Below are 25,937 nucleotides of genomic sequence, written 5' to 3'. Positions count from 1 at the left end.
CACAGTGGAAGTGAAACAGCTACAGATGTAGGCGCATAATTTCGCCTCATTCTCTTCTACCGCCTCGATCCCCGCTGCAAACATCGTCAGAGAGAGTAAGGAGTACTCCCGGCATACTTCTGTCCTTTACATGTTTGCTTCAAGCGGCTCATAAGAGCGCTTAGCTTATCTTTTATAGGTCTGTGGTACCAGTGCGAGCTCACATCTACAACGAGTAGTATTCACGGTTTAATCTGCCGATTGTTGTGTTCGTGGATGAACGAGGCCTCGAGAGCCAACCAGGAACCGAGAATTTGAGCCAGTTGTTTTCAGCGGCTAGTGCGTGTTGGTCGTGCGTCGATTATCAAAGTGTAATATCTGTTTTTTAACTGAATAAAAATATAAATATATCAAATAGAAGACAAAGCAGTGCCTAAAAGACAGATAGAAGATAACAAAGTGTCCTGGGCGAGGAGGCCCGTGGGGGTTTAGGTCAACGTTATTGTTATTATTTTTTTATTTGTCATTCCTACATCGTCAGATCTTCTCATTTGTTTATGGGGTAAAGTGCTGCTTATACGCTGATCAAGTGCGTGTGAATGCGTCTCGGAGGATTCTAGCATCTCTGTCCACCGACGACGACGAAGACGGAACGAAGAATGTCGCAGCGCGACACAGTAATTCACCTCGTTGCCGGAGGGTGGGTCCCGCACTGCATTTATTCATCCCAACACCGATCGCTCTTGATTCGAAAAAACTCAGCTACACGTGAAAAATGCGACGCCGGAATGCCGGCGTATTTTTTCTATCCCGCCCGGTGCATAACATCGTGGCATCCGTGCGTCGTGTCATTTCTACGCAGTGAAGCCGAGCCTAGGATAAAACCTGTGGCGACCGCGCACACACGTTTGGCTTTTCCTCCGTGTATGCATGCAACGTATGTTTCATGAAAACGCGCAGCACGTGTGGGTGTAGGTGGTGGTTGTGCGCAACGGACGTAGGAAAAATAATACATATATCCGCGTATATCGTTTCATAATATCACGTCTATGAACGGTGAAATTATGATATCATCATCGCTGCGGGACCAGAGCTGAGTCTAAAGATAGCTTCTCTTTCATTAAAATTCCGGCGCGATCCCCCCCACCCCATGAAGCATCCTACATTCGATCATCGAATCATTGACTCGAAGTTCAGGAGTACTCGTCGCATCGATTCCGCGGCTGATTTCCGGTTTCGGGTGAAAACCTGAACGGGGTCGCGTGTGATGACCGAAAAACATGAGAATGAAGTTAGTAACGTGTTTGTACGATGCGCGTTGAGAAATAATCGATACTTCACACCTTTCGGAATGTCTAAAATTTAGTAAACATATTGGTAAATTAAATGTGCTCATATTTTGCAAAACCAACTCCTGGATTTTTTCACTGATGTTTCATTACGCTAATGTTACTAACTTCAGCCTTATCGAAAAACAAGTGCAATACGCCGGGTGCAACCGCGAAGGCCACGGAACCAGATGTGATGTTGTTTCTTCGGTCATTGACATACAAATCTTGCATAGAGTCGAACGGAACTTCGGTCTTTTTCTAAATCGGAAACGCCTTGTTTATTTGAGAAATATGAATCGTAGATAAGGAAAAAGTGGCGTCGATGTTTGTAAAATGCATAGGTGGAAGTAGCGAGTTACAATTAGAGTTCAAATCGCTGTTGTTATGTTCTGGAAGCCCGGAACTCGTTTCTCGAGAGAGCTGTACGCGTAAACCACGGACGATGGAAAATTACCAAAGATAGCGAACCCAGCTTCAATTTTTTCGACATATATTCGGAGGAAGAAGTAAAGCGGTTATTCGGGAGTTAGATAATGCGACGACGCGTTCTCGTCTCAAGAAATTAGTCAGCGTTCAATAAATGTACTTCGAAAGGTTTCGCCGTGCGGCGAGGCGCCGCGCCGCGGAATGCGAACTGATACCTGTAAACACACATGTATGTATTGTTTGTTTACAAAATTTCACGTGCTAAATTTACAACTCTACGCAGATAGCCGGGCAAGGAAATCCGGATTCCTTTCCCTTTACGATAAAGCTGAAACAACCCGCACACTCGTGTAAAAGAAATGTAGACGAAAATTTTTCAGGCGTCTTCGTTCTCCCTTTAGTTTCTACAGAACTACGTCTTTCTTGTGAGACGCGTACACAAGTTGCATCACTTTTGAAGCCCACGGACCGGTTTATAGCAAACTCCATGTATAACATACGCAGAGTATGCGAAGACTTTGGCAAATAGTTTTGGTAGATTCGGTTGACAGATCAATCTGAATGTAAATCAATGATATCTCTATCGAAAATTGCTGCCTGAGCATTTCAATTCTCAATTTAAATTCACGGGTCTTCGTCCAATTTCACCCGATAAAATCATTATGCATTTCCATCTTCCAAGCTTGTATGTTTTCCACTTATTCCTCTGTTTCCAAACGCCGCAAGTCTTCGGCCTGTTTATTTTTCCAGAACACAACACGTAACGCGTAGTATGTTATCATCGAGCTATAGACATGCCGGCATTGTTGTTGGTAGTGACAGATGTTCGCAATCCATCTCGTTTCTCGCAGTATTGTATATACATACGTATATGTATGTACGACAGCCCGCATTCCAGCAACCAGCTGATCATAATAATACGATCTTTTTAAAAGACATTTGAGCATTTATTCAGCCTGAAAGAAATTCTTGACGCCATTTTGAACGAATTTTTGAGTCACCTTGTATTTTAGCAAGTTAGATTTATTTTTTACAGCAAAAAATTGTTCCAATTTCGTTTTGAAAAATAATATAATCCCCAAAATTATTATCCGGGAATCAAATCCGTTTCATATGTACAGAAGTTGGGTGTAATGTGTATAGGGAAAGAAAAAAAGCTAAGGAGTTGAGAGAGAAACACGACTGAAAACCACCCCATGGTACTCTGCCCGCAGGGTGGCCGGTACGGTAGGCGCCATAGTCACTTGTCCGTTGGAAGTAGTTAAAACACGGCTACAGTCATCCTCTTCTGGTTTTTACCCACCTTCAGGGCACAAGGAGTTGACATCCGGCCACGTTACTTGCAAAAGTTTCCCGACGCCCCAGCAAAGGAGGAGACTATGCACCGGCGGATATCCAAGGTAGATGAAACTGCATCGTGAAGATGAAGTTGGTAACGTTATTGTGACGATTCACGTGTCCGAAAAGATCGTTGTTTCGCAATTTTAGAAAGACGTCCGACGATGCGGTAAATTATAACAAGAATAAATCTGTTCATGTTTTGTAAACTCGAACTACCTCAGTTACTGCGAATTTGCGAAATAGTGGTTTGCCCCCCCCCCCCCCCCCCCAAGTTTCGTTACGGTAACGTTACTAACTTCAGCCTCTTACTACATCCGCATTACTATTTTGAAAAGACAGAGAGAGAGATAGAGAGAGATCATATTGAAGTTAGTAACGATATCGTAACGCATTCATCCAGAGGAAAAACCGTTATTTCGCAAATTTCGAATTATTCGAAATTCAGTAAGCCGTAATAAAACAAAACACATTCATATTTAGAAATCTTATCAGGTGATGAAATTGATTTGTAACGGTTTTTTTTTTTTTTTCATGAAAACAGATGTGTAAAACGCTACGAATTAATTCCAACACCTAATAGTTCCTTAAAAATCATTGTGAAATGAAGATGATAGTGATGTTTTCCGAATGTTTCGTTACGACAACGTTACTAACTTCAGCCTCGTTAGAAAAGAGCCGAGATATTATTTGTTCGTTATCGGTTATCTGAGAAACTGCTTAACCGATTTCGACGATTCTTTCACGATTGGAAAGTGTATTACGTCCTGATAAATATAGGCTATATTTTATTTCATTCTATACCATCCTACACTACTATTATAAGAGAAGGGCATTTGTTTGTTTATTATCGATTATTTCAAAGATCGCTCAACCGGTTTCGATGATTCTTTAAACATTGGAAAGTGTATTTCTTCCCGATGAACATAGTGCACGTTTTTTTGAATATCAAATCGAATTTAACTAAGAAACACGTGAAACATTACGTCGTAATAGCAAACAAGTACTTTTCTCCGAAAACAAAGACAACAAACAGAAACACGACGTTTTTTTAGGTACTCCATGGTGGCTCTGTCTCATTGCGGTGTCGCTCCTCCTCCTCCACACAGGCCGCCGGGCCTCGTTGCGTGCCTGAGGTTTATTGTCGAGAACGAGGGCCCACGGGCCCTTTTCAAAGGCCTAGGACCAAACTTGGTCGGCGTCGCACCTTCCAGAGCGATATACTTCTGCACATACTCGCAAAGCAAGTCGTTCTTCAATTCGGTTTTACCTCCTGACAGCCCGATAGTTCACGTCTGTTCCGCATCGGCCGCCGGTAAGTGCAGCTGATTGATAATCATTTTTGTGTCATCTTTCTTATATATTGTTTTTTTTCCTACCTTTTTTCCTTAAAGATTACAGAGTTTCTAGGTTCAACAAAAAAAACTGGTAAACCTGTATTTGACTGTATAGTTTTGGGTCAAACCAATCGTGTCGAAGTTAGTAACGTTTTTGTAACTATTCATGTCGAGGAAAAACTATTATTGCGCAATAAAACATGCAGCGGAAAATGTATCCGATTCGTTTGTAAAACCTGACAAGACTTGAGAAATTCCGCTTTAACGTATCAGTAAACACTTCGATTGAAAGCTAATGATATTGACTAACGGATATGTTTGAATTACTCCTAAAATAACTTGAGATATGTATAATCTTCGTGAGTACATATCAGATTAAATGAAAGTAGACAAGCTGTTGTTGTAGATAGTTTCTATAAACTTATAGGATTTGTGACGGTTCTCTTGTGCATCACTCTTCTTCATTCTCCATCATCGTTGAGCAAAAGTCGCGCAGGTGATAAATTCCTTTTGAAATTAGAAACGCTGCACGGCGTAAATTCTACTACGCGTAAAGTACACAGATACATACTCAAAGCGTGTTGTGCCGATAATAAATTACGTTTATATACTAATAATACAATGTCAGCGAGTCAGGGTAAAATCGAAAGAAGAAAAAAGAAAGGCCAATAAATTGCTTACGATATTCACATGAGCAGCGCGTGTGTATATAAACTGTAACCATATAATATCGCACCGTTTATTATTATTTATTCATTTATTTATTTATTCATCTGTTTCGCCTGTGTATACAAAATAATATGCGCGAATGACAGACAACATGCGATAATTGTGTACATGCACCGTTAGACTGCTGCAACTGAATGACTGCCGATAACCGGACAGCAATAGGGTCGACTTTTACTACGTCACGATTCCAGTGTTCACCGGTTTTCGGTACAATATCCAGTTTCACTGTTATCCCGCGATTTTGCACTTTGCTGCTCGCCGCGTGGTGATAAGCTGCCCTCCTCCAATACCCATCCGAGTTTTACCGTGTCGATATCACGCTTTTATTTACGGCGCAATAATAACTAATTAATAATAAATAATGCAAAAAAAACCCTCTGCATGTGTTACACAATTTATTTATTTTATTTTTTTTTCTATTTATATACACATATTATACGTACGTATGTGCTGTTTTTATTCATATTTTTCTTGAGATTGAATTCTAGCAGCTCTCAACGTTCTACAGCGGGTATTTACAAACGTCAATATTATCGAGTTGCACTTTTTATAATCAACACTATACACACAGAACAGGAAAAACAGATTCGTCATGTCTGTTTTGTATATGTTCATTCTGTGAACCCAATTCTATACTGTGATTTATCGAAGAAATTCACAAATTTAGTTACAGCGTTATTTCCGGATCTTTTCGTCATCTAATAGCGTCGTCTGCTACACACGCACGTTCAGCGAGTCACGTAGGCGAGCGAAAAATTCATTGTCAGCCTTCAGACCCTACAGATCCGATTTTACATTTAGATACTTATGTCAGTTTGTCGCCCCGAGCGCAGCTGCTGCTGTTGTTGTTGTTGTTTCAAAATATCCTCGATTTGCACCAACTACAAGAATTTCAAAGTTGCAAGATAAACTATACTTTTAAAATGAGTTATATCATATCTGGAAATGATTAACAGATCATTGTTTATCTTAACAAGAACAATAACAACACCGCAACGGAATTCAATCACCTTTTATCGCGGTATTCGCGTATGTCGGAACTCATATTACGCTGTTATTTGAGAGGATATTAGACGCGGTGTATTTTTAAGTGCACTGCATGCTATGCGATAAACAACAAACGTTCGTAAATTTTGCACACCAAGGACGGATCTATTTTAAACTCAGCCAAGCAAATAATATACCACCTGCACGGTTCAATTATTATTCGGATAAATAATAGATTGCGTAAAATTTTTCGATAATAGAAATTATTGCATAGATACGGTATTTATGCTGTAACGTATACATACGGTGAAATAGATTTTACACTGCTGAGTAAGATCGTAATCGCGACCTACGCAGTTATTCGATAAATCGAATGGCAAATGCAGGATGTTAGGAATGTGAAACAACAATTATTGTGTTGTTAAGCGACGGCGATTGGTCGACCGGTTATATTTTTAGCCTACGTATCTTGAGGGTTGTATAATTTCACTTCTACATGCGCAATCGGGCACTATTATACGTATGCACGTATAATCTGTGCGCTGTCACACAAGCAACTACCGATTGGCGCTTGATTGGCGCTTGTCGGTGGTTTAGTCCTCTATCGCTTCAGTGCCAGTAGCAGCACTATGTACGTAGTTTCATACTATATGAAACGTTGTCTTATTACGCGATCGTTGTTGCGTCTATTTATGTACCTCCTCTCTGGCTGTCGCGTTATTATTGTACGCCGCCTTATACAGGTATATATGCAGCGTACACTTGGCCGCAGTCATTTTGAGACGGTTCATTTTTTCGACGAGTCCGTTACGTTGGCAATGCAGAATCAGCCCGCAGCGCCACCGACGGCCGGCCGCGAAACAGGCTCATTTTTGGAAACGGAACATAACCCATTATTAGGATTCAGATAAATGTATATTGAAAATTACAAAATATATAAATATAACGTAGACTTCATGGAAAAAATATGGAGTCAAAAATAACAGTTAATGTCGAGTAGAACAGACTTTATTTAACGTAATTTATGTCAGAATAAAGTTTATACTATTTGTACATATCTTGTGATTTTCAATACATATATTTATCCGGGCCCTACCCATGACCGTAGAATTTTGTATTTTAGGTTATCTTTGTAAAATAACCTAACACATGGCCGTTGACTTTTGTATCCTAGGGTTAGATTATCTTTGTGAACAAAACGTATCCCGTGTGACCGTCGAATTATGTATTTTTGAGCTAGATTTTACGGTATTGGGTTATGTTACGTTTACGGTGGCGCTGCCGGCTGATTCCGCATTACCAACGTAACCAACTCAACGGAAAAATCAGCCGTCTCAGAGTCACTGCGGCCAGGTGTACATATTAATATCTGCGACAGGCAGCGATGTTCCTCAATCGCAATAACAGTACGATATTATACAAATCGTCGAGCTCAATGAAATCTTCTTTCAGCGTATCTATTACTACGTTCATAACCTGTATTATATACAGATATATTGTACATAAATACGTATCGTGATTTTATTTTTTCAGCAATTTGCAGCACTTTATCGTCGTTATTGTTATCAACGTTGTATCAACCCGCAGACTCGATTAATAATATCTCGCTTTGAATCATACTATAAATATATATCGTGTACTGTATAACTACATCCGTTTAATGACAATGCCTTGTTCGCTCTAACCGACGAAATTTATTATCGGGCCTGTATTCAGGTGAAGTTCAATTATTTGTATCATAGACATCGTTGTTCGCAGACTGCATTCGCATGCATTTTATTATTCAATGTTACGCTGCACGTTATGTTATATTAGGTATGCGACCAGCCGTGCGTTACAATTCCATAACATATAAATATCTAATGTTATTTGAAAATTTTTGTTCCATAACAGTTTGAATAATTCTCTTATATAACCCTCGTAGTTTCCCATCTTTTTTAATTCTCCAAATATTTTTGTTAACCCTTAATTGCATTATTATGATTATTATTACTGTACAAAGTACAATGAATTTCTTTCGTTTACGTGCACAAGCATGATGAACTTCTCGTTGCAGCCGCGTTGTTGTTATCCTGTACAATAATTATTTTACCTATGTATAACAATGTATAAATACAAACCGCGTGCGTAAGAAGATAATGAAAATAAAATGTGGGTTAATCGTTAGATAAGTTATAAATACAAATGTATACAAAATAGCTTCTGCGACGCCATGTGTGTGTTCATATATAATCCATATGCGCGTGTACGCAACGATAAAGGGTGGTAGGTAAAACAATTATGTCGGTACGTTGACTCGATTGATTATAAATTCCTGATCAAACGGTTTTACAGTATCATTAACGCGTTGTAATGTATGATATTGCTGCACGAATCCACGTCAAGGCTTAATCCAGCCGGCTGTTATTGTTAGCAGAATTTTATCTGCTGATATAACAGCGTCAATTATCGTACACACAGGTATCCGAGTTATATATACATGCATATGTCCTTAATTACCTCGTATCATCTATGTCTGTCCTCTCGGTGTATGTATAAATGGCAAAATATCGAGGTCAAGGCCGAACGTTTCTGACTCGCCTCTCGTTTCTCCTCTTGGACGATACGGTGAAGAGTGAAGAAAAAAAAATGATGATAAAAAAAAAACAAATTGTCAACTGAACGCAAAAATAGACACTCGTTGAGCAATTTTTTTTTTTTTCTTGCACACCGACGACGATCAATGCCGAGTTACGTGTAACATAATTATGTCAGGAAGGAGTACAATGACGAATGACGGGAATAAAAAAAAAAACATTCGTTTTATCCTTGAGATGTGCAAAGTTAATATTTTTTAAAAAATTTTTTAAATATACCATTTTTTTTCCGTCTGTTCCTTTTTTTTACTCTTCTGTTTAAACAGTTGTAATCAAAAGTATACATACATCTAAACGCTAATTGTGTGTTACTATGTTAGAATGAAAATATCACGAATTATACATGTAAGTACACATGTTAATACACATGTGTTTACATTGGACGCCCTTAGCCCGATTTACTGTTATAAAAATTCAAGGTCGTTTTACTCTGGCTGATTATATTCATTTGCTTAGGTTCAAAATTAATCGGAACAACATGATTTCATAGCGATTGAAATGCTTTGCGAAAAAAAAAAGAACCACAATTATTTTACGACAAGTTTAGTATTTTTGCTGTGAATCTCGAAAGAAAGTGAATTTTTCACATTATTTCAACTTTAACCATGAGTAACTTTTGAAAGAGTTTGGTTATGAAAAAAAAGCACAAGAGACCTTTTTTTGTAGATCATTAAATTCCCTAAAAAAAATATGCATCGCATATTTGTGTTTATTTCCCGGTTACTTTGCTACAAATTTCCGAAATAACTGAAATTATTTTTTAACATTCGTCAAATGAAAAATGAAAAATTGCGTTCAGGAAGCTCTAAACATTAATAATAAGGGCCCAAAATTAAAACGGACGTCTCATTTTCTCTTCCTAAAATTATTGAACATGTGAATTTGTGGGGAAAAAAAAAAAAAAAAAAACCAATGATCGATTTCTTGGGTATTTGCGATGTGATTTTTCTTTTCTTTTCACTTCTGGCCTATTTTTCTTTCCGCTCGGAAAAATATAAATAAATTTATCGTCCAAAACTTTCACGAGACGTTGCATGTATCCAATGATTGATTTTCAATTGAGATTTGTCTCGGATGTGCAAAGCACGCTGCCATTCGTTGACTGAAACTCAATTCTGCTAAACAGCTGCTGCATTCTCGAGAATTTATCATATGTGGATGTATATATATATATATATATATATATATATATATATATATATATATACACGAGAGAGAAACTGCCAAGGTGCATTGGCCCGTGTGCTTTGGACGGGTCGGAAGTAGGTCGATACCTCGAGCGAGTTGAATATTTGTTTTTTTCTCGCTTCGCTCTCAGTTTTCTTCATTCCAGGGAGTCGCCGATTGATCTGCAAATTGCTTGTGGCTATACATAAACGTACACAGATGTAAACCCCTATTTTTTTTTTTTTTTTTGCGTTCAAATCTCATTCGCCGCAACATTTGACAAGCAATTTGCACTGATTTTTCACCTCTAAACAAGCGGTGATTAAAATACGAATAAAGTTACGGAAGAAATTAAAATCTTTACTCGACGGTCTTGCAATCATTGTTTACACATTTTTTCAAAAATTTTTTCTTTTTTTCTTCACTTTCGTAGCGCGCCGACTCTTGAATTATTGTACTTTGTTATTTGAACGCTGTATAAAAAATATCGCGATAAATCTACAATCGCGTTTGCAGAATTTATATCGATTTCTTTTTTTTTTTTTTTTTCTTCTTTTTTAACTCATCAATTTTATGTTGCATAGAGCACACGTTGTAGTCTATGCATAGAAGAAAGTTCGACTTGCCGTACATTTTCTATTTTTACATACACAGACAAGATATGACGTAGCAGCTGTAATGCAACGTGTGACCGCATTGTAACGATATTATAGTATACGTATACGTATAATATCTGATTTTTCATCCGCTTTGCAATGATGATAATCTCATTTTCGTTGGGGATGAATAAATTTAAAAAAAAGTACCACTGTCTAAAATCACAAACGTTTTTGCTTTTTTTTTCCGACTTTTGTTTTACTTTTACTATTAGATATATCTGGCCAGATGCGTATATGTTATATATAATGTTACGCGTGAGAAAATAAAACGTTTAAAAAAAAAAAAAAAAACCAAAAAGGAACGAATAATTCCCAAGCAAAAGATAAATCAGTAAATTCTTCGCTGTAATCTTCTTTCTGAAAATTTTTTTACGATCGTCTAGCGGATGTAGGAACAAAAAATGTCTAAATTGACCAAATGTTTTTTTTTTTTTTCCTTGCCCTACTTTTCGAAAAATTTTGGTTCACGATGCGCTTGCCAAAAATTGTTTACACACCTCTCGGGAAAAGCTGCTTATCCACATGGCAAACAGCCACGCAAGCCTGTCTCGCCTGCAATCGGACAATTAAAAATAGACTAGAAAAATATCCCCGGTTATCAAATCGATCGTTTTCGATTTTTCGATTTTTCGATTTTTCCGCTATTCATGTTCCCTCTATCTCCAGCGACGAACATGCTGCTAAAAAAAATAAACTTCCTTCGAGAATTTTGGATAAAAAATAGTTCCATGTCTTTTCTTTTCTTTTTTTTTTTTCTCTTTTTTGTCTTCTTTTTGGCTTCTCTTTAAATGGAACGTCGATGTATTTGTTACGACATAATACATTATAATAAGAAAAAAGTAATTTAATAAGACACAAAGGCAAACTTTACGAATCGTTGTAGTTTTATATTTTACAAGGTAAACATTTCTTATATATTATATATATATATATATATTTTAATAACGTTTCGAATAATGATTACGATTTTCCTCACATGCGACTTAAATGCAGAATTTCGGCCCTTGGCACATCAGCTTAACGTTATCAGCGTCTGTGAATATTTCTCTGACGATTCCATTGATGGTCACCATCGAGTATCGTCGGCTCCTCGTTCCCCCCAATTCCGGCATTTCGGTACCCATTCCCATAGCCTGGGTGAATCTCGCCATCGGATCAGCCAGCAACCTTACCTGACGATTCAATTATGCAAGGAGTGAGGAAAACTTGAGGGTATTTTTTTTTTTTTAAAGAAATTTGTTTTTTTATTTTTTTTTTATTTTTTATTTTTTGTTTTGGTTTCATCTTCGCGGCATCTGATAAACCCGTAAATACAGTAACAAAAGTATTCTGGTCGAATTGAATTTCTTAATTAAATACAATTTTTAACAAATACTCGTTCACGAAACTCGAATGTTTTCCGTTTGAATTTTTTTTTTTTTTTTTTTTTCTGTAGAATGTCACTTGACGCTACGTCAAGCACGATTAATATGATACTGACTTGATCCTGGAAGAATTTTCCAGAGAATTAAATCCTGTAACCAAATGTTCGTTAAGCGAAGTCCGTAGGTGAAACGAAAAAAAGATTCCAAAGTTGCGTGTCTCTCAAACATTCGATCGTGTACGATAAAAAATTATCTTAAAACGTCTAGCTGATAAACCATCACCTTCGAAAAAAAAAAAAAAATCCAGAGCTTAGACAAATTTGTAGGCAATTCAAATTTGTGCCATAAACGTGAAAAAAATGTTATTTCCAATCGAATGAAACAACCTTCATTTGTGCGTACATAATAATCTCCGAAGGCCTGCAGAGGCTGAAAAATGACCTTAATTAACAGTCCGCGTAACGTTCAACTTACGTTTGATAGATATACGATATCACAAATATTTCATAAAATATTCCTCCGTTATGCGTTACAATTTGTAAGAAATCTCCGCGTTTGATCTCGAAGAAACGAAAAACATCCGTCGACGTAATTTTGGCACTCTTCCCATTTTTGGATAATAAAAGACAAAGATCGACCAACCCTGATTGTTTTTATTTATTTATTTTCTTTCTTTCTTTTTTTTTTTCAACAACTTTCAAGAATCTAGTAAACTTTGTCTTTATTTTTAGTAATTCCACGCGAATCACACTCTATGCATATTATTTATAAACTGTTGTCGTTGAGTTTATTTTCATTTTTTGACAAAGAGACGATCAGTTCCCTTCCATATATTCATATTCGTTTAATAATTAATACAATTTTAGATTGTGATTATAAATTATGTAAACAACACAACGCACGGATGTGGGACACGTTTGAAATATCTATAATTACTACAGCCAAGAAGTCTATTTTTTTACAATCAATAGATCAACAAATTGCATCGTTTGCCAATCAACAAAATTACCCTCACCTAGCGATTGTGACACCACAATAACAATAATAACGAGAGCGACTTGGCAACGATTTACACTATCGCAATACGCCTATGGCAACGCTGCCGATCTAATGTAATACAACCTTGAACTTTTGCTTGTTCGTGTCTATTTTTTATCCCTCTTATTTTCAATTTTCGTTTCACGTTAGAGACAAAAAAGAGAATTAAAAACAAAAAAAACGAAAGAAAGGCAAACTTTTGCAGAAAGAAACTTAACCGCGGTACGTTAATCGTTTCGGACATCTTTGGGATATCAAAAAAAAAAAAAAAAGAAAATCATTTCAAAAACTTACTTTTTCATTCGCTCCCTTCGACCATCCCCATGCGGACAAAACGAATGGATCGTTTACAGCCACGCAAATGATTTCCTCGTATCCTTTGGCTCTGAGTTCGTCGGATCTGGATGGGTAAAAAAATGTTCTCGGTTATTTCGGCTCGTTGTCGTCTTTCTTTGTCCTATTTATATTTCTATCCGTTCTTCAAATCATTACTTCTCAATGAATCCTCTGAGGTGAACACGCGAGCATCCGGGTACAAAGGCGCCGGGTACTCCGAATATTATAACTTTTTTACCGGCGATGAGATTCGATATGTTTATTTCGTTGTCCGGAATCTCTTCGTACAATATAACGCTCGGTATTTTTTCACCGACTTGAATACGGTTCATATTTATTTCACACAACGCACTGATATTTTATCAATTTTCTAGATTTTTTTTATTTATTTTTTTTTAATATCTTTTTCATCCCCCCTCCCTGTTTTTTTTTCTTTACGTTTTTCTATTCAAAAATCAACGATCATACGTTGTATTCGTACTTTGAGAAACGTGAAAAAAAGTTGTAGAATTATACGAGCATAAATTTTTGTCTTTTTAAAGGCCGGGGAAATTTTCTTGTTCGAAAGAAAAAATATATCTAAAGCACATTTTTATCACGAGCATATTTATAATTTAATTTTTTTTTTTTTTTTTCATTTATTCTTCATCTCACCTTTATCTTTTCATTTTTAGTTAGCCTAATTATCGAACTGGAAGGAATTTAGGTTATATGTACGGTAAGTTTCGCGTGTAATGTGTATTTAGCGTCTCGACGGCTGTGAAGGTAGAGATTCGGTTACTCACTTCACGGACGTTTCTGTAAACAAAAATTTCAGGATTGTGTTTGTTCGCGTTTTATCGCCGCAACTGCGTTCCGCACGTTTTTCGATGCTGTAAAGTATCGTATCTGCTATTTTTTTTTTTTTTCAAAAAATTCATTTTCATCCGAATATACGATAACAAATATCCTAAGAATTGTTGTACAATTTTCAAAAGAATAAATAATAATAGCCTGTATAAATAAACTTATATTAATTCTATAATAATAATAATCTTCTCACTTCTTTTTTTTTTTGTATTTTTTTTGCGTGTCTTCCCAAGGAAATGCTACAATATCACGTATGGCCCGTTTTTTTCAAAGTGGTGCGTATTTTGTGTTTCAGGTTTTGTCGCGTGCACGGCAACGAATCCAATTTGGTTCGTTAAGACGAGGTTGCAGCTGGATCACCATACGAATCGAATAACCGCGTGGAAATGCGTTCAAACGATATATCAGCAATCGGTGAGTTTTACGATTACATTTTTTCACTCTTTTGTTTTTAATTTTTTTTTTTTTTTATTTTTTTTTTCAAATTTTTCTTTTACTTTCGTTTCGTACGGCCTTTAAAATGTCGAGTACCGTAATAATAACATTTTCTTTATCAGCGTTGTTATTAGCGAACAAAAACGGCGAAAAACCTGAAATTTCATCACATTCTAGAAATTAAGAGATTCCAAATCGTAGCTAATAAAAATCATTCTTAGTAACGATCTGCGAAGAGTCTGGAATAGTTTTTCCCCTGCATCTTACATATCCAGATTGAACTGCCGACGACCAAATGGTTGAAAACTTTCGGTCACGGTGAGATGCTCAGCGTCCTATCTAAAAAATTTCTATTTCTTGGCTTTATCAGAATTTATTTAGGATTTTAAATGATCTTCGTTTCTTCGTATATATAACTCGAAAAAACCGCCGAGCAACAAGTTTCGGCCAGATTCATCGTATTTCGATAGTTGTTGCGATTTTATATCAGGCATATTGGCTCCGCCATCTTGGATTTGAAAATAATCAAATTCCGACTTCATATTTGTGATCAGCGACCCCAAAAACCCCCTGGTAACAAAATTCAGGCGAAAATATGGAATTGAAAAATGTGCGATTGAATGGTTTAACGCGCATGCGCTAAAATTCTACAGCCAGAGAGCGCTTGTTTTGTCAGGTTGGCCAACGTTCATAAATTCATATCGCGTATCGCCGCGTCGTGTGTAACCTCAAAAATGTTGGTCACCCTGACAAAGCAACCGCTCTCCGGTTATAAAATTTTAGCGCATGCGCATTGAACAATTAGTCGTTGACAATTCACTCTGTAAATAGTGTCTATATTATAGAAGCTGTAACAACGATCAGACAATTACATTTCTAAGTTATCATCGTCTGTTCCCTAACTAATAACGTGATCTACGTTATAGATCGCTGTTTCGCAAGATAATATTGCTTCATGTATCATGTATATGCGTGCGTGTGTGTGTGTGTGTGTTTTTTTTTCTCTTTCTTATCAATGACAAACAGTGCTTCGTACTTCGCATAGGTGTAGGTAATTAAATAGTTGGCCCCGTGCTGCGTGTTGTGTCTGGCTTGGTGCAAACCTTCTTACCAGTTATACTACTTCTTACACATCTACTCCGTGTTCTTCTTGTTATTTTTCTACTACTTCGTTATTTTTTTTTTTTTTTTCTTCTCATCTTCGCCGTTGATTATACGAACACATCGCAACTAGAAGACTGAATGAATTCATCGATTAACCCAGCATGCGCATATATTTACGTGTATATTTATCTCTAACGTTATAGGTTAAGAATAGAAATAATATTTATTTCTGTACAACGTTATATATTGTTTTTAATTTTTTTTTTTTTTTTTTTTATTTATTTTTTTTATCTCGTTCACCATTTCTCATCCAATGTCTTTCTTTTTTACAACGTACATTTTTCTCTTTCCCTGGAAATATCGTACAATTGATTGCGGAATTAGGAGGATTTATTTCCACGTGAAAAGGATTACGTTCCGTTGAGTTAAAGGAAGGAAAGTTATATATAATTTCGTTTCTATCGTTAAGATCTTAAGTTTCCCTGACAGCCCCCGCAAACGCTCTCACAACGAGAACCGTGATCATGTTTAAAACCTTATTCACGTTGTAGAAGAAATTGTACCCGAATGACATAATTGTCCCGAGTTTAAGAATTTAGTATTTTCAGCGAGTCAGTTGTTCAAGAATAAAACTTTGTCGTGAAAAATTCATCTCGAGGCTTGTTAAAAGGCGGTGAAATTTTATTTCCGTTCCAAGATGATCGTGCATAATCGCTCTCTGCATAATTTTCTTTCTTCTCTACTCTTTGCGTGCCAGCCAGCGAAGCCAAGATGGACTCAATGCTTCGCGAATAGAAAAGCTTGCTCCAAAAATAAACGAAATTCAAGCTCGCAAACAAGCGCTACCCTGAATATACTCAACTGCCAAGTGGCATAGGTATGCTTACAATGTCGGCTGTATCAACTTCTTTCAATTACAATATACACTACGGGTGTTTAATTTTCGCTTCATTTACTCACCTCCGACGCTGATTTACAACCTGAATATCGGTACATTCGGTACATTTTGTGTAAATTGTGCGGAGAAATTTTCCACGAACCTTTTCTCTCTGGATGGAAAAGAAATAACTCTGTGATTTCGTAGAAAATATTCTTCTAAGTGTATAACACGAAAAATTGTACAGTGAAATTAAACGAATCTGCTAGGAATTATCAACACTCGAAGCGATTCGAAACGGAGCATCGCTCATATCCAAGTTCTCGTTTGTGATTCGATTTCTTTTTGTTTTCTCATTCAATGCCCTGACCTCTTATTGGTGAAAATTCTTATTCTCATCTCGCTTTCACGAAAAATCTTATTCCGCGCTTATCGTGCCTGCATCAAGTCTCACAGTTTTCTTTCCATTCCGTGCAAGATTTACCCGCATCAAGTCTCCTTCGCAGGTTAATATTATTATTAGTATTATTAGAATTATTAGTATTAGTACTAGTATTGTTCTTAGTATTGTTAGTATCATTGTTGGTATTGCTGCTATTATTATTATTATCATCATCATCATCATTATTATTATTATTGCTGCTGCTATTAGTATTTTGTAATAGTATTGTTAGTAGAAATATTGCTTATAGTATTAGTATCATTATTGCTGTTGCTAGTATTTGGTACTAGTATTGGTAGTAGAAGTATTGCTGCTAGTGTTTGTATTATTATTATTGCTCTTGCTAGTATTTGGTATTTCTGCCAGTATTTGCATTTCTATTCCAATTAGTATTCTTATCGGTACTATTATTGTCATTATTATTGCTGTACAAAGTGGTCATCAAATGAATTAGCATGTTGTACCGAGGTCGGTGCTCCTAATCGCATCGCGATACCCTGACAATTTGCAGAGGCAAAGGCGAGCGCGAGACTCTCGCGACAGTATAACGATGGAAATGTACACCGAGTTGCGTCGCCTCGTGCTTGTGCCTTCTTCGTATGCGGCGTGTGTGACACACACTGCCGGCACCCCGCAAATTCGCCACCTCGGCCTAACCACGCGGTAGTCGCGTGTGAAATTTTTTTTTTTATTGGCTTACTTGGTCGCTCTTCGTATATATATATACATATATATATATATGAAATATTACGAGCACAGATAATATTTAATGATTAAGGTATGAATGATCAGAAACTTTTCACGCATACGCATCGAGGACGTGTGAAATGATGTATTATCGAATCTACCACGAGATATAAGGACCGATAGAAACTGATATGCACAATTAATTTATATGGGGCATTCTGTCTGGTTAATTTAAGAATATTATTTTGAACTCTCGGATTCTTTTTTTTTTCCTGTCTTATCCCATCTTGCCATTTCTTCAACAATGTCATTTTTTTATAGATGTTATATTTTCATTTTATTGTAAATTTTTCACCCTTAAATCCTCGTTTCTTTTCTTTTCGTTTTTTTTTTTTTTCTTTTCATCTCGAAAATCTCACGTCCCAAAATTTGTTCACTATCAACAACGCCGAGGAATGTAATAAATGAAACAATTTGTTTTACTCATTTTACAGATTTCACCACAGTATTGTGTTATAATATATATAACCATATGGTCAAATTGGCACGGAATGAATCTTATATTTTCTACGATATGTTTGTATTAGAACTATATACTACTGTGATCTTGTAATCTTAAAAAAAAAATTTTAAGTATAACATGATTGAGTATGATGGATTATTCTAATCGGTATATATGTATGTACGTATATGAATGATCAAGTGAGAAGCAGCGTTGAATATCGGATCACCTGTACTAATAATAATTAACACAGTCAATCGCAATCTCTGGCTTCACGTATACATTATAAAATCATACATACTTACATGGTGAATTTACGCTGATAAAATTTTTATATTTCTTTTATCATCGTTGCCGATTTTTTTTTTCTTTCTTTCATCGTCTATGTATGTATATTCACGTGAACTTCACGCCAGGTGAATTATCTCTTATCTCTGTCGTACATCACACATGCTTCAATCTCATAACCACATGTATAACACACGTACACACGGAACAGATACGCGTAATGTAAATGAAATTTGCAAATCCCACGCGAATGCAATTCTGTTGAGATTATTTTATTTTATCTCATTTTCTACACGCATGATATTAATTATAATCAGAAAGAAGATTTGTGCAGCCGCTTGTCACGTGAAAATTATATCGTTAGTAATCGATCAGGATATTATTGTCGTTTTGGCTGTTGTTGCAAGTTTTTATTTTATACTCTCGCATTTCTTTTATCCACTTGACGGTGAAAATTTTTACATAGATTGACTCACTAGTTCGGTAATATGGTAATGTATAAAAATATTGTTTCGTTGACCCCGGTAGCGCGAGTTATCGATTTCCGAATACCAAATTAAGCGTTTTGCTGACCGTATAACAAGGTTCTATGTAGTTACAAACGCCGCGCAGTAATAACGGGGAATTGAAAAACACGCGTTTGATGATCGAGCAAATTCGGTTGCTCTGTAAAGTCTATAATAACATGTGCCTATATTTAGATATTTATAAGTCTGAACTTGAACTGCGCCACTATACAACAATATTAAACGCTGCAATCTTATCTTGGTTCACATGTTTCTCACTGTCATGGGTAAGGGCTCAATAATATTAGCAAATCGAAATGTCACGTGGAGTTTTTCCTATGCTGAAGTAAAAAAAAAAAAATCATATATATTTGTTCGAAGTAAGAAGGTAAATCGCGATAATTAAATTCACGCGTATCAACTTCACCCTGGAGTTGAAAATTACCAAACGTGAATTATAGCGTAATTAGGCGTTCTTTAGGTGCTAACAAGTCAAGTATTGAAAATTTTGGCGTTCGTATTTTTCCAAAGAAAAAAAAATAGAAGTACCTTGTTCGAGTATATTTCTTTGCTGAAGTGACGTCACAGTTGCAAAAAACTCTCAGAAATCAATTGAATAACGATAATTTGAGATAACGGTCAGCGTGAAAAAATTACGCAGCGTTTTTTTCACCTCCAATTTAGATGTTCTAATTAAAATTTATCGGTCTTAAATTGTTTGTTTTTTTCTTTTTCACCCCTATGTACAAAATTCGTTTTCATACCACGTCACAACAATTTTGCGATTGTTGGAAGTTAATGAAACTGCTAAGAAAGTAAATTCTAAGTAAATGCAATGATTCAATTGCGATTTGTACATTTTCTTTTTTACATTATCTTTATTCTCAATTCTTAAATTCGTGAAATAATATACTACAGAGTTATTATTATCAGGTAGATAATTACATGGTAACAAGATCGTTCGGACGACGGAGTAAATCAATACTTTATCCCTAATTCAGCTGCAGTGTTCGCGAAATATTGCACATATAATTCCTGTGCCAAATCTATTTTTAACCCTCATTAACTTAGATCGTCAAATTATGCACAGAAAATTGCACAGCCTTGAATCACGTGAACGTTTGCGCAATAAGAGTCGAAGTATTATCGATTTAGCACTTTCAACGCTGAGACGGCAAAATGTATGAATTATTAATACGAATATAAGTACAACGAATCCTTAAGCTCGTAATTTATAATAACGCTTAAAATTCGTAAAAGAGTGTTGTTGAAAACCGGTCTTATTTTAATAAACGAACGGAAAATATTGCAAATGACGCATATAATAGTTTGTTTATTTAACAATATATCATGCACGGTTGTATCTTTAGAATTTACGTAACGGCACGCTATACAATCCCGTGGTAATTGTTTGCTGTCTGCCTTCGCACGTGATTTTCAATCATCTGCGAAATGTGGGTAAAAGAAAAGAATAGTCCGATAAATATTACAAGTATACTCTGACTTTGTTCGGAAAATTGAACACATCAAATTTCCGAATTTCTAAAACTCGGTGTTTTAAAAATTTTCGATTAAATCCTTATTTTTTCACGATCAATCGAGTATGATCGATTATTCTTCCTTACAATCGGTTTTTGTTTTTACTCCCATAAACGACGCGATAAAATATCAATTTATGTGATTAAAGTACGAATTATCATCATTGTCTTGCTTACTGAGTACCTATTTGATATGACGAGTGAAAAACGAGTGAATATTTTCACCTGAAATTGAAAAATATTTTTAACGAAACTATAAATTATCGAAAAACTTTTCCACTATTAAGACTACGTACTGAAGTTTAGGAAATTTTGGTTTCATACGCTCCGTTTCAAAAAAAAAAAATAAAAAACAATCGATTATTTTCATCTTAATGAGCATCGCTAAAACGCTTGCGTTTATTTTTCAGGGATTGATCGGCTTCTACAAGGGAATCACCGCCTCTTATATGGGCATTAGCGAGACCGTTGTACACTTCGTTATTTACGAGGCCGTCAAAACCTGGCTGACGACGCATCGGACTCGATCAGGAAATTTCGACGCCAACTCGAAGACGTCGCGAGACTTTCTTGAGTTCATGGCTGCCGGAGCATTTTCTAAAACCATCGCTTCCTGTATCGCATATCCGCATGGTAAGAAACTATCGACGATTAACGATCTGCACGTGTGTGTGTGTGTGCGATAGTGATCAGTCGTTAATCACATCTCATTCGCATCTCAAATCCGCAGAAGTTGATCGAACTTAACGATCGATGATTGAATAGCAGAGGAGTATAGTAAAAAATGTACTTTTATATTTATAGTGAATTTTTATGTACGGTTTTAAACTAAATTTAATTTCATCGCAACCACAGCTTTTCAATGATTGGGAAATTCGATATTTTTCGAATCGTCCACCAGTTTTATACTTCCGTATTGTTATGGTTGGAAATAGAAGAAAAATACGAAGGATATGTATATTTGCGTTATTTGTGCGAATAAGAAGTTATTACCGAAAGATGTTAATTTTTTTCTTGGGAAACTTGAACGTTGGCCGATTTTATTCAAATTCTGATCAGTTGCAAGCTAAATTAAGCCGAGAACCAATGGAACAAATCTTATCTGAATCAGCTGATCGGTTATTGAGTTCTTTTCGGACAACAAAAAATTAACACTTTCGCATATAACTCGGGAATTCTTATTGGCCAATTTTACTGGGAAAAAAAACTGCGCCGATCGACAATGACGCCATTTTCTCGAAAAAAAAAAAATCGACAGTCGAAATTTATAGCGAATACTAAATTTTTCACTCGCAGGTTGATTGTGAATGAAATATTTAGAATACAAAAAATAAGCGTATCCTGAAGGCCGCGTGCGATTTTCCATCTGGTTTCGGAAAACCGAATTTCTGCTCTGCATCCGACTGCCAATGCAAACACGCGAAACGTTACAACGCTTGTGAAATGTGCGAAAAATACAGCACGTGAGGATCCATGAATTAAGAAATAACCGTGGTGTGGATCACGTTCAACATTGACCTTGACATTGGCCTTGAACCAATCAACCGCTGCTATTAAAATTCGCACATTTAGCGTAGAGCTAAGCTGATGACCGAGGAGGAGAGTTGCTTGTGTAAGATTGAATCGTTGATGAAATTCCAATGACTTTTGTGAAACTGGAACTTGGATGATTTGGGACGTCGTCTTTTCTTCCTCTTCCTTCTTCTATGCCTTCTGCTTGGCTTGCGTTACGACAAGACCTGTAGATATTCGCCCGGTTGATCTAAAGATAGATTTAAGCTATTTATCTGTGGCGCCTTAGCCAGAACTATACTATTCCACGCGTGGTTTATTTATTCATGCATAATTCATGCGGCCTGACATAATGGGCGACAATTATTTACCTCTATTAGCTATAAACGATTCTTTATTCTAATCTAGTGATAAAAATTTCGAGTATTAATTCGCGACGTATAACGGATTCGATGTATAATTCGAGTTCAAGAACGCTGTTAGATAAATTCACCAGGCTGAAGTTAGTAACGCGAACGTTTCGGAACGTTGAAACAAAGACGACTATTTTCTACCTTTAGTATAACCGAAAAAGTTGAATTTAAAAAATCCGAGTCGATTTTTGATGCTTTATTAACGGTTTACTAAATTTCAGGTAGAGCCAAAGTTGTAAAATGACCGAGTTTTTCTAAAGATGCATCATTACAATAACGTCACTGACTTCAGCCTGATATAGATTTAAAATTTTTTAGACGTCCGTAGTTCATTTCCTGTGCAAACATCTCTCGTTGAAAATAGAATTTAGGATTCACCGCGGCAAAAACAACTCGAGATGAATATGCGACAATAATGTAACACATTTTCATAACATTTTATTTATCTCTACGTGAGTTTTCTTCGGTATAAACAGGATAAATGTTGCTGGGGTCCAAAGTGTGCAGGGGCAATATGGCGTCGAACTGGGTTATCAGCTGATTTTCTTACGTGAAATGCGTTAACAACAATGCACGAACAGTTCCGCGCAAGATGTTGGACAAACATTTTTCAACGTTGTGAATCAACGCGGAGATAAAGTACGGGATAAAATGATATATTTATAATTTAATGCGACGCAGTTGGCGAGAGTTATATTTTCTGTCTTCAGATGGCGTCTTTCGATACTTCCAATCCCGGTGTTATGATCGTAATAATTATATATGCGCATAAAACGATGAAACGTCACACGTTCCAAAAACGATGTTTACCATTGCATCGTCTGTGGATCAAATCTTATCGCACACAGTCTAGACCAAGAAACACAATGTAGGCATATGATATTCGTGCACCCGACAGCTGGAGATGCGGTCAAAGTATATGACGGTTCCGTTTACTTTTAATCGCGTTTTTTTTTTTTTTTTTTTTACAGTCGCGTACTATTAAGCGCAGTAAAACAATTAATGCCTCTTTGTACAGCACGCCGTCTTCGCGTGGGGGAAAAGAAGCTCTTTCTTCCACACACATTTATACTGATAACTATAAAGATGTTTTATTTCTCAACTATTACGTATATTGCTGTAATATATCGTATATAAAATTATCGGTTGATTTTTTTTCTTTCTCTCGTGTTTTTGCTGATCGTGACTGAAAAATATTCATTCTTTATTCTCAATCGTTGTAATATTTAATATACAGAAGTAATTTGCTTTCGAGGAGGAAATTCGAATTAAAAAACAATATCTTTTACGATTATGCATGTATTACAGATGTAGAAAAAAAACAAACAAACTAAATAAAAATAATTGCGTCAGTGTTTCGTAATTGGGCTACAATAATTTAGGATTTTAATCATTTTTTAGACAACTAAGGTTCTTAAGTTAGAAATGTGTCATATTACCGGTACCAAATACCAAACTTTTATGTTGATTCTCCAATTTCTGCACTTTATCATACAACGTTTTACGAACCATGAACAGTTTTCATTAGAAATATGAGAAAAATTGAACACATGTATACTCTATACCAACCGATAAACTTTAACAGTGGAAAAAAAAAAAAGTTTAACTATATAATAAGCTTAAATCATACCCCTGATTTTCTTGCTCCGTTCTGATTTGTTGACCTATCTTCTTTGTCATACATATACTAATTTGTTAATTTAAATTTTTTCTGGGACTACGCAGAGGTGGCGAGAACACGTCTTCGAGAGGAAGGTACAAAGTACAGAACATTCTGGCAGACATTGTCTACGGTGTGCGCGGAGGAAGGTCCCAGAGGAATGTACAGGGGTTTGGCGACTCAGCTAGTGCGACAAATTCCAAACACAGCCATAATGATGGCAACGTATGAAGCGGTGGTCTACGTGTTGACTCGTCAGTTCCAGGCACCTTCGGCCCCTTCATCTACGACCCAATTCTACGCGGAAGCGAAGACTAAGAGAGAGCTTGCCTAGGAGTTGCTGGTTACCCCCGACTAATCCTGAAACAGGAGTGACGGGGGCTTGCGTTTTGACCGTCAAAATCCGCGGCGACTTGTTTCGAATTTACGAAAAAATTTCGGTTCGAAAATGACGTCGCAGAAATATAGGGCTGATATTTAGCTCCGGGTTCATGTCGCGTGGCCATTCATGTGCGTAGCCTAGATGGAGCTAGATATCCGGTGAGATGAGGTGTAAAAGTGAGATTAATCGACAGAGAACTCGAACCGCAGACACAAACACCTAATGTATAATGTAATGAATATTGAAAGAAATTTTTTATACGATTAACATTATACATCCATTTCGCTGAATTACTGTTGAGAGAGAGAGAGAGAGAGAGAAAGAGAGTATGTAAAATAATGTATAAATTATGGTATGTATACCAACCAAACTTATTTCCACTAGTCAATTTTCATCTCATTTTCTATTCGAATGCTTTGTTCTTTTCCTATTTTTTCGTACCTTTGTGACAATCGTTCAACGAGTCATGAAATATACGATGATCATGGTAGATCTGCAAATATTTAACAAAATACAATTCACTTTATTCAAAGTATATACAATATTTCTTAACGTAGAGAAAATGGCAGTTTCTCTACTTCGTTTCGATGAATGTTGCTACGTTGGATAGAAAATAATAACATCGGAGTTTATTAAGTTGTACGAAAACAAAGGAAAGACAGGAAATGAGTTGTTGTTTTTTTGTATATATATATAAATATGTATATATATGAAATTATGAATTTTTACTCAACTTTCTCCCTCAGTTTAATGCAAATTGTGTCACGGCAACTCTGTCGCAAAGTAAATAGATTCCTTAACTAGGCTGTTATAGGTAAAAGGAAAATTATTACATGGGTCTCAAGTTACAAAGTGTCGCAACTGACTGTATATGAGAATAAATTCAATTTGAAAATGTTTATTACAGGCGGTTATAGAAGGGAAAAAATCTGCACTGACTTAGCGAGCTAGAAGCAATTAATATTTTCTATACAGATTACTTTTTTCTCTTTCCCGCTAAAATTAGATCTTCACTTTACTTTTCTTCGGTTGTTTATATACTTTGAACCCTTGACTCTATAAATTTGGATTTGATTCGAGACTGTTTTTGGGCACAACTTGATAACTCTTGAGTTCCCCGTTGACGGTTTCTAAATAGAAAGCTACCAACGTATGGATCTCCGTTTGTAAATAAAATCGAATAATTTGTAACGTAGACTTGTAATGATTATAAAAATTATATCCTGTTATAGTCTGTGTAATCGTGAAACGAGAAACACAATAAACTAGAAAAAGAAAAAAAAAAAAGTTAAATACAATATCGATAAGTATACTTTGTGTACATACAACGTGTACATATACCCACCATACAGCATGCATCTGCGGCGAAAAATATATTCTGCAAAAACTGATGTACGGCGACTCGGGGAGAAAAA

At 36.2% G+C, this 25,937-nt stretch overlaps 1 protein-coding gene and 1 long non-coding RNA gene across 5 annotated transcripts; one reads left to right on the top strand and one right to left on the bottom strand.

Annotated features, from left to right (window-relative positions):
* The first annotated feature begins 205 nt into the window (after window positions 1-205).
* Window positions 206-25,937, top strand: LOC124188078 (mitochondrial carrier protein Rim2). Of its 4 annotated transcripts, none has more exons than XM_046580428.1 (6): window positions 206-679; window positions 2,951-3,136; window positions 4,130-4,389; window positions 14,472-14,590; window positions 20,966-21,188; window positions 24,206-25,937. In XM_046580428.1, exons 1-6 carry the CDS (start codon window positions 639-641, stop codon window positions 24,472-24,474), a joined length of 1,098 nt encoding a protein of 365 aa, XP_046436384.1. In that variant the 5' UTR covers window positions 206-638; the 3' UTR covers window positions 24,475-25,937. The 4 variants fall into 4 exon arrangements, with proteins under 4 accessions (XP_046436384.1, XP_046436387.1, XP_046436386.1 ...); XM_046580431.1 differs by having other exon boundaries at window positions 212-679; window positions 3,046-3,136; XM_046580430.1 differs by having other exon boundaries at window positions 212-679; window positions 2,880-3,136.
* LOC124188087 lies at window positions 11,484-14,102 on the bottom strand. The gene is made up of 3 exons (XR_006872235.1): window positions 13,982-14,102; window positions 13,286-13,391; window positions 11,484-11,761 (listed from the first exon to the last, which is right to left on the bottom strand). It is a non-coding gene; the product is annotated as an uncharacterized LOC124188087 (long non-coding RNA).

This window comes from Neodiprion fabricii, chromosome 1 (genome assembly GCF_021155785.1).
Source record: "Neodiprion fabricii isolate iyNeoFabr1 chromosome 1, iyNeoFabr1.1, whole genome shotgun sequence".
NCBI classification, from domain to species: Eukaryota; Metazoa; Arthropoda; class Insecta; order Hymenoptera; family Diprionidae; genus Neodiprion; species Neodiprion fabricii.
The sequence above is the reverse complement of the archived record's forward strand: the minus strand, read 5'-3'. Positions and strand labels throughout refer to the sequence as shown.

What these genes read in the sequence shown, in the direction of transcription:
- LOC124188078 (XM_046580428.1), top strand. Translation starts at nt 639, where the DNA reads ATGTCGCAGCGCGACACAGTAATTCACCTCGTTGCCGGAGG. An exon ending in TGCACCGGCGGATATCCAAG is followed by an intron (nt 3,137 to 4,129) that starts GTAGATGAAACT and finishes ACGTTTTTTTAG; the next exon opens with GTACTCCATGGTGGCTCTGT. An exon ending in CTGTATCGCATATCCGCATG is followed by an intron (nt 21,189 to 24,205) that starts GTAAGAAACTAT and finishes GGGACTACGCAG; the next exon opens with AGGTGGCGAGAACACGTCTT.